Source organism: Heloderma suspectum, chromosome 13 (genome assembly GCF_057233095.1).
Source record: "Heloderma suspectum isolate Gila_16-S chromosome 13, 16-S_ref, whole genome shotgun sequence".
Lineage (NCBI taxonomy): Eukaryota > Metazoa > Chordata > Lepidosauria > Squamata > Helodermatidae > Heloderma > Heloderma suspectum.
In genome coordinates this window covers 17,099,733-17,111,818 of record NC_139470.1, presented here as the reverse complement: position 1 = coordinate 17,111,818, position 12,086 = coordinate 17,099,733, and the positions used below count along the sequence as shown (strand labels likewise).

At 45.2% G+C, this 12,086-nt stretch overlaps 1 protein-coding gene across 2 annotated transcripts in view; it reads right to left on the bottom strand.

Moving 5' to 3' along the window:
- Positions 1-12,086, bottom strand: part of HIRA (histone cell cycle regulator) — a 59,042-nt gene that overhangs the window by 27,638 nt on the left and 19,318 nt on the right. For both annotated transcript variants that reach the window (XR_014785801.1, XM_084820364.1), the window contains exons 6-10: positions 11,762-11,857; positions 10,163-10,323; positions 8,301-8,468; positions 6,776-6,889; positions 4,582-4,652 (exon numbers count right to left, since the gene is read on the bottom strand). Coding sequence is in view for 1 of the 2 variants with exons in the window: in XM_084820364.1 (XP_084676490.1) it covers positions 4,582-4,652; positions 6,776-6,889; positions 8,301-8,468; positions 10,163-10,323; positions 11,762-11,857 (610 nt within the window). In the remaining variant the exon portion in view is untranslated. The remainder of the gene's footprint in view (positions 1-4,581; positions 4,653-6,775; positions 6,890-8,300; positions 8,469-10,162; positions 10,324-11,761; positions 11,858-12,086) is intronic.

Below are 12,086 nucleotides of genomic sequence, written 5' to 3'. Positions count from 1 at the left end.
AACTTTGAGGCTAGTGGAAGAAAGGACCACGCAGCACGGGTTTCCCCCACAGGGTCTGGGGCTTCTGACATTGCACTGGTGGAGCAGGAAGGAGCAGCGCAGCGGCGGCTCCTGCGCCATCAGGGTGACGTGAATAGCAGACCTGGCTTTTCCAACACTGAAGGTCGGATACTTCAGCAGAGAACAAATGTAAAACCCAAACGAAGAGGCTAGCGCTGGCACTATTGGTGCCATTTGGATTGTCTTGGTTTTGCCTAATCCAGTTTTAGATTCTTTACAAAATGGTCTCTTTGAGAAAGATCTCTTGCCATGGAATTGTGGTTAGAGACATTTTCAGTCTACTGTGAGAAAAAGAATGTTGGACTAGACAGGCCCTTAGTCTGATCCAGCAGGGCTCTTGTGTTCCGGCGTGGGTTTTAAAACAGACCGATACCATAGAGTGCACCTTTTAGAGGTGCACTAAAGCCCATTTCAGTAGGCTTGGGTGTGCCTAACTCCTTTAAGTATTAAGTTAAACAGAGCTCTTCTTCAGGCCTGTTCTGTGCAACTTGAAAGCATGGCAGCCAACTCTACCCCCATGCCTGGTCCAATAAAAGACGCCACGTATATGAACCGTCTTGGATGCGCCCGATCTCGTCTGATCTCAGGAGCAAAGCAGGGTCAGCCCTGGTTAGTACTTGAATGGGAGCCTGCCTGGGAATCAGACTTCCTCCACTGAGCAGGAGGTTGGACTTGATGGTCTTGTAGGCCCCTTCCAACCCTATAATTCTATGAATCTTCTCCTTTAGAGACTAAGAGCAATTGATCTTGTCACTAATCTAGTCATTTTGCAAAACTGAACTATTTCTTTTTAAAAATGGAACCATTAATACCTAAACTATATCATTCTAATTGTAATGTCAACCCAGGAATACTCAGAGCAAGTGCAATTTAGTCTGTTGAGACTAGAAATGGGGAGACCCAGGTTCAAATCTCTGCTCAGCCATAACCTTCAGCCATCCTAAGTTACCTCACAGGGTTGTTGTGAAGATCAAAGGGTGGTGGAGGAGGGACCATGTAAGCCACACTGAGCTCCTTGGAGAAAGGAGCTAAAATGTAATAAATGAATAGATTCATAATGAAAACACAGCAACTTTGAAAAAAGACTGTCCTGTGTGTATATGAACTCATTGAATTTATTCCTTTATTGAGTTCATATACATATTCCTTATTGAAGGAATAAAATATGACCTCAAGTCTTCAGCTCCTCTTTGGTTTGGCTCTCACTATACAAGGGAAAAATGATAACCCACCCAATCATTCCCCAGACACTTAACGTGCTATATCAATTGTCTGAGGATTTTATCTACTTTGCTAAGTTTTATGTTGATTTTTTACACTGTGTTTCTGCTCTTTTGCCTGCCTAAGGTTGTCATTTATACTGATGCATTATTGTTCTGGTTATGTTCCAGAACAAAGCTTTGCTGAAGGGTGGCCTATAAATCATCTAAATAAATAAAGGCGCAATCCTATCCGGAGGCTGATGGCCATCCTATGCAGAGTGAGGGGGGGAGCACAAAGGCACACGTCACCTCCACCCTTCTTCCGCTCTGCATTTTTGCTAGACGGGCTCTGCAGAGAGGGAGGGAAGGAGGCGGGGGATAACCTGTGGTTCTTTCAGCACTGGCTGCAAGTGAGTGGGGGCGGGGAGCTTGGACTCCTATGCCCCCCCCACCCGACACTGTCTAGGGACTATAGGACTGCTCTCTAAATGAATAGTATGCCTTCTCTCTTAAACCACCCACCTACTGCTTCTCTACACACCTTTTATCATCCTGAACTCAGTAAGGCCCAGCTCATCTGTTTGCTTTCCCTGCCACCTTTTCCCTTACAAGGACGTCTTGCAATGCTTCCAAAACCAGTAGGGGGAGCAACTGCAAATAGAAGCAAAGGGGCACTCTTCCTACTGCATCTGAAGTAGCACAGCGCCCTCAAGCAGAGAGGAGGTATCACTGCACAATGGCATGTATATCGTCTATGCAGAGGTTCTCAACCTTTTTTCTTCCCCCACATACCCCCTTGGAAATTGCTGGGGGATTTGGCAGAACACTTATCACGCAATCCTACGTAGGTCCGCTCAGAAGTAAGCCCCATGGAGTTCAATGGGGCTTGCTCACAGGTTAAGTGGGTATATGGTTGCAGCCTTAATCACTTTTTTCTTCTATAAATCAAAGCACAAATATCTCATACTTTAATAATCGTAATTCTGCCTGTCTAATGAAACGGACATGCCTGTTTTTGTGAGCAAAGTTCCATGAAATTGGGTGTGATGTCTGCCAGCTTTCGCCTCAGCTTCAGCACTGATCCTGCTTTGGAACTGAGGGCCACCCAGCATGGCTTGGAATTATGGGAGTTCATTCATTCATTACATTTCTATACCACCCAACAGCCAAAGCTCTCTGAGCAGTTTACAAAGATTAAGGGCGCAATCCTATGCAGATAGGCAGCTGCCTGTGAACTCGGAGGCGACCGCCTATCCAATGCAGGGCAGGAGAAGCACGAAGGGGATCCTCCGCTCCTCCTGCCCTGCATTTTTGGCTAGACAGCCGATTGCAGCTGTCTAGCTGCAAGAGGGCAGAGCGGGTGAGGAGGCTGCTGTACGACACATTGGATGTGTCGTACAGGCATTTCCGCCCTCCCCGCTCCAGAACGTCCCTTTTTGGCCGCTCCGCATTCCTCTTGTGAGCACGGAGGACAGGGCTGTTCCGCGCTGCCTCCGAGGCAGCATGGAGAGGCTGATTCTCCGGGAACCGACCTCAGAGCATGGGCTCCGAGGTCAGTTCCTGGAAAACCAGATATCCTATGGTCGTCGATTGCTCCCTAAAACCCTAAAAATACAATATAACAATGTAATTTAAAACCATTTGTATATAAAAATATAAAAAAGATTTTTGCACAAACAAACAAAAAACCCTAGGGACTGTTAAAAATCTTATCATATGCTATCAAATGCCTGAGAGTAGAGGGAAGTCTTAACTTGGCACCAGAAAGATGACAAAGTTGGCACCAGGGGGACCTCACTGGGGATAGCATCCCATAATCGGGGAGGGGGGGGGGCCACCAAGAAGGCCCTCTTTCTTGCTGCCATCGTCTGTAACTCCCTGAGAGGAGGCACTTGGGACTTGCTGTCCAATACATCTGGAGGGCACCAAGTTGGGGAAGGCTGGCCTAGTAGGCAACTTAGAACAAAGCAATCACAAGCTGAGAGGCCTGGAGGAGCCAGAAGACGCCTATCCATGGCTCTCTAAAGTGAGCTTAGTCACCAGCTGTCCTTCAGTGAGACAATAAGAGTCCCTTGTGCTCCCATGTATACATCTTGGAGCCGCTAAGCTTGCTTCAGATTAAACTGCAGCTAACGAATGACTCCTGGCTTCCTTGCTCCCTATCCTTCATTTTCACCCAAGCAGGAGCCCTTGCCACCCAACTTGGACTTGCCTTGGAATCCATTAACAGTGCTGGCCCTTCCCATCTGAACAAAGCCACAGAGGTTTTGAAATTCAGGTTTCAGTACACCACATCTATTAGATTTATTACAAGTGGGATCTGCAACAAAATACTGCAGTATAGAGAGCAGCTGTTCCGGATTCTAGACACTCCATTCAACTCCCCCCTCCTTTTGCAGTTTTCTATTCTGCATCCCCTCACCCCCAAATGCCAGTGTCCTATGGCCACCGAGCACACTCAAGTCCTTAAGGGGCTGTTTTTTTGGGGGGGGTCCCCCCCTTAAGAGATTGTTCCCTAAAGCTTTGTTGCATTTCTGCAAACCATGAGTTTCCCCCATCCTTGCTGATACTTGACCTTTCTGCATGGGTGCTGCTGTTTTGGCTAAATAAGCAAAAGCACACACAGCCTGGACATCGGGAATAGAGGGAATGATTTTGATGCACGCTCATGGGGCCAGCTCACATGTAGCAATAAGTTGGAATTCTTTAGAGTCCTGGTTTATTGGAAATGAACAAGCGTGGTCATGTGTGCTGCTTGATGGCTCCAGCTTGGCTTGTCCTGACATCAGGAACAGCTAAACCAACCAGGGATCCTCTATTTGTGGTTTGTTTAGCATTATGTCCAAACCGGGAACTCTGGCTTGTTGCTCTCCTAACAAGCCAGAAACATAACCCAAGAACAAACCCTGGCTTATGACTCAGCTTGTTAGGAGAGGATCAAGTCAGAATACCTGGATCAAATGCAATCCTAACCAAACCATGGACAGAGAGTCCCTCGTTTGCTTAGCAGCCCCTCCTGCCAGGGAGAGTGATGCAGTATACATCATCTCTATACATCATTAGAGACATGCACAAAACAGGGCAGGTAAAAGTGGTAAATCATAATACTTTTTTTTAAAAGGAGCTAAGCAGACTTGAAGTCAAATATTGCAGAACTTCATGGGAACTGATAGTTGACGAGAAGCAAACAGCTTAATGAAGATGACAATGCGGAATGAAAACTGAAAGGGCAAGCTGATGGCAAACAGCATTCAAGAGGTGAGCGCTGGAAACGTTTTCACACAAGCAGCTTCTATTGCCACAATCAACACTGTCTTACCATGAGATGTCCATGATTGACTTGTCAAACAGCTCGTGTATGACAACCAAAGGCCTTTTCAGACACGTAAGCTAAAAACAGAAGTTTCAGGGTTAGTGAATGTCATAGACTCATGTAAAAATCCACTACTTTAAAGATTTCACAGCATGCAGGAAAGTATACCATGTATTAATGCATGCTAGCTGAATGCCCAGTAATGGAAAAACTTAAGAGGGAGGGAGGATAGGATACTGAAGTTTACGGATTGCGCCACATGCTAGTCTTGTTGCAAATGCAGAAGAATACGTTCATCAGCAACTTGTTCCCAATAACTTAAACAGTCTTAAAAACAGAACAACCAGCCAATAAACCTCAGATTCCTAAAATAAAGCCTGCAGATCCAACGTTTTCAGCCAGATTTGAGGCTAGGTTTGGAGTAAGAAAGAAGGAATACCTAGAGCACCTGGCTAGGGCATGCTGGGAGTTGTAATCCAACACAGCAGGAGGACACCAGGTTGCGGAAGGCTGATCTACAGCACTCAGCTTTCTCTTCTTGCCCTATTTGCATTTTCTTTTCCTTTTACAGGAGCAAGCTCTAGCAAGCCTTGGCCTTGTGCGCACCCCCTACCCACACCCCACATGGACGGGAAGGATATTGAAAGCTTAACAGTTTGGAATAACCCACACATAAACACACAGTTTCCTGTTACATCCACACTCAGGAAACTATGGCTTATTTTAACTGAGGTTAGTTTGCACAGACCAGGATTTGAAACCATAGGGGCTTGTGGGCCCGAGGCTTGCTGCAGCTTGCTTCACCCTGCTTTAGTGTTTCATCTGAATCTGGCCTAAGAGATCCTGCTAAAAAGAGGCTGCTGAATAAAGATCTGAGTTGCTCCTAGAACAGTGAACTTTTGGGGGTACGAGACACCTTTTTGCATAGTCTCATCAACCTCAATGGTAGCATTTAATAAGATTCTTCAGTTGAAAATGAATGTTTGTGTTTTGACACGGGCAGGGGAGTTAGGTAAACATGCACCAGACCCAAAAGTAATTAGAAGTACTTAATTGCATTCCAGACATTTTTCCAGGGTTTACAAAGAGATGGGGGTGGGCGGGAAGAGGCTGCATGGATACCACAGGCTGACTACCCCAACTGAGAATGAAGTATTCACAATTTTGAAACACAGCAAACTAAGTTTCATCTGAATGTTCTCTGGAGCATTAGACAGCTTTTAATGCAACTGTGGAAAAGCAAGTGCTTACTCCTAAGGAAATCAACCAACATATAGCAGCTTCTGCATCAAGCGCTGCTCTACAGCCTTGCACTGCTGACAGAAGACCACGTGCCGAAGTAAAATGCATACAGAAATGGAAAGTGATAGATCAGGTAAGCAGAACCTGCTTTGTATCACCAACTGACAACAAGCAAAGATAGATATTCCTCTCTTCAGGAGCAAATGTGGGTTTATTCTACTGTGACCCCCCACGCACACATACACAACTTCTCTCTTCTACTGCCACATGCAACCGGGCTCCAACTCCAGAATGGATTTGTCCCTGCTCCCCACCCCCCACCAATGTCTCAGGCAGGCATTTGACTAACAACTTTTCTCTTCCAGGCACTTGGCATATTTATCCAGTTAAATATTTATTTGGTCCTCTCTCTTTTTTTTAACCAATCAGTTTTGGGGGTTAAACAACCCTTTTTCTCACGCAAGAGGGCTGGGTCATGATTTCCACAAGGGCCGGCCAGCCAGCCCTCTCCACAGCCAGAGAGTCAGGGAGAGGCACAGATCAGTAGCAGAACCCCTGCTCTGCATGCAGAAGGTAGGCCAGGTTCAATCCCTGCCATCTCCACACAGGGCAGGAAAAACTGCTGCCTGAAACCCTGGAGAGTTCCTGCCAATCAGTGTCGACAATACTGGGCTTGATGGACCAATGGTCTGACTCAGTATACGGTAGCTTCCTACGTCCCTATGTTCCAGATGCAAAGGTCAGGTAGAGGTGGCTTCATGACTGTCACAAAGGCCAGCCAATCAGCACTCTGCACAGCCAGCTTCTTGTGGAAAAATGAAGAACCAGCTGCTTTGAAAAAACGTGCACATCTGTCCTAAAAGGGGTGACTTGCGGATCCACAGCAGGCTCTTCATTCAAGGTCTGTGTATCTGCACAAACCCTGATCACATCAGCAAGGACAGAACATTTTACTTACCCAGACAGAAAGAGACCGATCTTTACTGCCAACCGCACAGCAGCAATAAGGACAGCTAGGCTTGGTTGAGCTCCCATTTTTTTGCTTCTTTTTGAAGATTTTTGGATTGAATTTCTAAAAAGAAGGACCAGGTGATTCTCTTAAAACTAATTCATTTAAGAAGTCGAGTTAATGTTGAAAGGATCAGTCATGTATTTTGGCCCTCACTATAATGGCATATTAAGCAGAAAACTAAATAAAGAAGAAATTAAGCTTCCTTAAGAGGCCCTTTCTGTATATTTCTGGGATTAGTATTGGTGTTGACCTTTAAAACCCTAAACAGCTTGGGACAAGACTATCTAAAGAAACATCTCCTCCCACATATACCTGCTCAGACCCTTAGGTCATCTTCTGAGGCCATCCTCTGAGTGCCCCCATCAAAGGAAACTAGGCGGGTGGCTACAAGACAGAGCGCCTTCTCAGTGGTGGCACCCTACTTGTGCAATACACTCTTCAAAGAGGTTCAACTGGTGCCTACATTATCTTTTCAGCGCCAGGCAAAGACCTTTCTTTTCTCCCAGGCATTTTAGAGACCTAGGTCTAGGTTATTATGTCTGTTCTATTGATTCCTGTGCTGTTTATTGTTTTGCATTATATTGTATTTTATTCTTTAAAATATTTGTATTTTATTTTATATTTTTAATTGTGTTGTAAACTGGCATTTTAGTTTTTTAACTGGTTCTAATCCGCCCAGAGAACATTAGTTATTGGGCGGATTAGAAATGTACTAAATAAATAAATAAAAATAATTATTCAAATGGAATGCAGAAATGTCATCTTGGCTCTTACACTGCGCACCTCCTCGCTAGCCCTATTTGTCTGCTATCTAGAACCATACTCTTCCAATGGGGAAAGAGTGGGCGTGGTCTTCCCCACTCTCCTCCATGCAACTCTAATCATGTGTGGGATTAGTTTGCCTGAACAGGGCCTCTTTCAAGACCTTAATCATCACCTAAAGTTAACACAATGGTATCCTGTTTTAGTTACCTTCAAGCTATTCTGTCTGCATCCAGGATGGGGGGTAACTTATTTATTTAATTTATATCCTGCCTTTCCTCCAGAAAATGGCGCTCAAGGCAGCTAACAATAAACTGGGAATTAAAAACAAAATCTTAATTAAAACATAACGTAAGAACAAAAAATTAAAAACACAATTCGAAACACAACAATAAAAGAAATAAACAGCACCCAAGCAATTAAAATCCCCTTCAGCAGCAAACCAGCTTATATGCCGAAGGCGTTCCCGAATAAAAACATCTTTGCTTGCCAGTGGAAGGACAACTGAGAGGGAGCCAACCTAGACTACAGAGCCTGGGGGCGGCCACTGAGAAGGCCCTCTTTTGCATCCCTACCAAACATTCCTCAGACGGCAGAGGAACAGACAGAAGGGCCTCTTCCCCTGAAAATCTTGAAACCTGGGCAGGCTCATATGGGAGAAGGTGGTGTTTCAGGTAGCCTGGTCCCACCACCGTCACTGCCAACTTACCACCACTGTCACGGCTTTGCGATGGCCGACAAAATCCATGTTGGTTTTCCATCCATCCCGCTCAATGATCTGCGCTGTAGGCCCAGAATTATTCATGGCATGAGCAGAGACTAGATAGTGCCCATCGGGTGACCAGCTGAGACGTAAAACGTGCGTCGTTCCTCCACACTGAAAGTAAAATCAAGCCGCAAAAAACAAGTTTTTTCAGAGCTCATACAAACAAGGAAGCTTGAAGGATAAAGCAGACCATCTTCAGCACTTTCAAGCATGTTATCTGTTACTGGTGTCAACTGAGGTTTCATTCACACATATGCCAGCCACCCAACAATGTTGGCTCCAAGGCATTTGTTTTTTAAACTAGGAGCTTTTCGTTTCAGTTTTTTGAACAATACAAATTAACATCAGAAAAATTAAGAAGGGAGAGTTGAAATAGGGAAAGGTGACATAGATTAAGGTGATGTGACCACATACATTGGAAAAAACAACTACACTGGACTATGATGTGTAAGTGTCAAGAAAAGCTGGCCAAATTTTCTTGTGTATATCTTCTTTGCACTCGTGTCGATAAATGGCCAGTTCAAAAAAAAAAAAAGAGGCCGGTGTGTGCAAAACCTTAACCCGTTGTTGTATGGAAGGTGACGTCTTTTCCTTGCAGTATCGAAACACCATGTATTGGCCTGAATATTGGCCCCAAGGCTTTAAGTGGACACCGAGGTTATGATTTGCAACTGGAAAAGTTTAGTGAAGTTTTAAAACAAGTGTTGCAGAAATGTTTTTGGGGGGGAGCTGAACTGCCCCATGCTCACTGATGTCATCTCCCCCACTCCACCCACCCACTTTTGCCTTTCTCCATGCTGAAAGAGGCAGAGAGTTGCCTCCCTCAGCACAGAGAAGGGACTTGGCCAGTGCTGAGAGGAGCACCTGCCAACTCCTTGGCTTCATACAGCACCCGTCATCCCCATCAAGGTGGTGGATGATACACGAAGCCACTCAGATAGCCACATCCCTGTTGTTATCTCTGATTTAAGATCGGAAATAACAGTGGGGACTCCTCCAGGGGCAGGGCTTGGAGGCCAAGCCCTGCCTCCTGGAGGAACACAAGGAAGCTCCACGGGCCAGATGCAAAAGCTCTGCGGGCTACATTAGGCCCAAAGGCCAGAGGTTCTGCATCCGTGTTTTCAGACTACACTATACAAACCCACTAAAATGAAGCATGTGGGGAGAGCAAACATTACGTTTAAAAGCTCTGCACAAGAGAAAGAATGAGAACACTGTCCAATATATATATGGAGCAATGAAAGAAAGATTGGAACACGTTCAATGAAAAAAAACTGCAACATGCTCAATTTGGAAGCACTAGCATCTGCTCTAAAGACACCTGACTGAACAAGGCAAAACCCCTCAACTGATATGGCCTGGTTCAGATCTAATGTCAAAGCTTAGTTTGGCCCTACAAGAATGAGCCTGGAAGGCGCCCCAGGCTCACAAGCTCCTGCCTCCCCTGGCATGCTGCAATTGCCTCCTTCCTTGCCTTTGCAGCATCTGAACCAGCAAGCTATGGAATGGGCTTGCCCTGCAAACCAGAATTGCAAAAGAGAGCCTCTAACTTTTTCAGAAGGGTCAGATGAAAAACAATCCCTCCTGGATCTCTAAGATTAATTTCTTGTAAATAAGTCCAATACAGTTTCTTCTCAGAAAAGCAAGAGTCAGCTGCCCATCCTAAACAGTGAGGACCCTCTCCATGTACGCTGCCACTTTTCAGGTTACAAGAGCTACTATTTAATCTGCCGACAATGTCTGTTCAAGGGATGACATATTATTTGTTCTTCTGTTGCTTCATGAGACCGCTAACCAACACGTACCTCATCAAAAGGTTTGGTGATGCTAGTTTCTAGCTGCCAGTCCATGGTTCGCCACACCTTCAAGCTTCGGTCATCGGCTTGCGACGCAATGTATTTCCCAACAGGATCCCACGTGAGCCCCTTAACCAAGCCAGAGTGACCCTTCAGAGTGGCAAGGATTTCTGCATTCAGCAAAGAGATAAAAATGGTACATGGTGACTTTTAAGCATTTCTGGAAACTATTTCATTTGCGAAACCCAAGAGAGATTTGAAAGGTTCTTCTTGAGCAGAATGCAGATAAGGATCTACTGGTAGGTCTCTGAGTGGTTTGCAGTGGTTCTCCTTTCTGACTTTTAGTGCCAACTCCACGTTTTTGGGGCCTGGAGCTGGCTCTGAAACAGCAAGTAGATTTTTTTTGTAAAAACCCTCTGCCATGGCTGGCCTTGTGCTAATTGCTTCTCTCTCAGTCTCAGTTTCTGCATCTGCAAAATAGGAATACTAATTGGTTGCTTTGGACCAGGCCTTTGTTTGGCTCTGCTGGCCAGTTTTAGAGTGATATGTTAGAATCTCTGATCTATGATACTTCACAGGTAGATTTGTATATATTCCAATGTATGATTTCATGGGGTGAAGTAGATAACTGACTTTGTCCCATGAGCCACTATGTTGTGCCTGGGTCCAGTTGGTAGACCTCAGCATTCAATTAAAAAACAAAATAGTTCCCACAAGCCTGATGTCTCAAGAGCAGGAGTGGGCAGACATCACATCAGGGTGGGTGCTGGATGTTCTTGGATCATAACTGCCATTCATCCCTGACCACTGGCCATGATAGCTGGGGCTGATGGGAGCTGATTCAACATCATCACAGGCTCAACAAACATGGCAGCACACAAATAAAGCCTATCATGTTGGTATAAGCTGGCATCCAACCATGCTGGAATTCATGCGTGCAGAAAAGGGCAATTAAAATGATTAATGGACTGAGCAATTCCCCTATGAGGGATGTTTACAACAGCTGGGTTTCCTTAGAAAAAGGCGAGTAAGGGGAGACATGATAGAGGTGTACAAAATTATGCACGGTGTGGAGAAAGTGGAGAGGGAGACATTTTTCTCCCTCTCTCATAATACTAGAATCTAAGGTCATCCCATGAAGCTGGTGGGAAATTCAGGACAGATAAAAGGAAGGATTTCTTCATACAGTCCATAGTTAAACTATGGAATTCACTTCCCCAGGATGTAGTGATGGCCACCACTTGGTTTTAAAAGGGGATTGGACAAATTCCAGGAGGAGAAGGCTATCAATGGCTACTAGTCCTGATGGCTCTATGCTACCTCCAGTATCAGAGGCAGTATGCCTATGTACACTAGTTGCTGGGGAAGATGGGCGGGAGCATGGTGTTGCACTCATGTCCTGCTTGTGGGTTTCCCGTGGACAGTTGGTTGGCCACTGTATGAACAGAATGCTGGACTAGATGGACCTTGGTCTGATCCAGCATGGCTCTTCTTATGTTCTAATGTATCCCGGTTTGAGAAGTTTGGGGATGTCAAGCAACAGCCCACAGTGAAACAGAGCACCTACCTCTTGGTGCTCAGAATTCAATCTGTCTGGGCATCACATACCTGGGAATTTCACAGCATTCCAGATGACGACAGTGTTATCCACACTGCAAGAGGCCAGCCAAGCATCATGAGGAGACCATGCCACATCCATGACATCTGTATGGAATGCAAAAAACTTTAGTAAGGTATGTCCCTGTGAGAATGGAAAACCAACACCAGTTCAACAGTCCCTTTGCATTCCAAGAAAAATGCACAGTAAACCTGGCCATAACTAAAATTCCATAGTCAAGGGGCCTAACATGACTATCTCCATGTGAATCAAGTAATTTTGTTGAATCCTCACTACTATTTTTCAAGAGAGTTTATTTAATACGTTATGCAAATA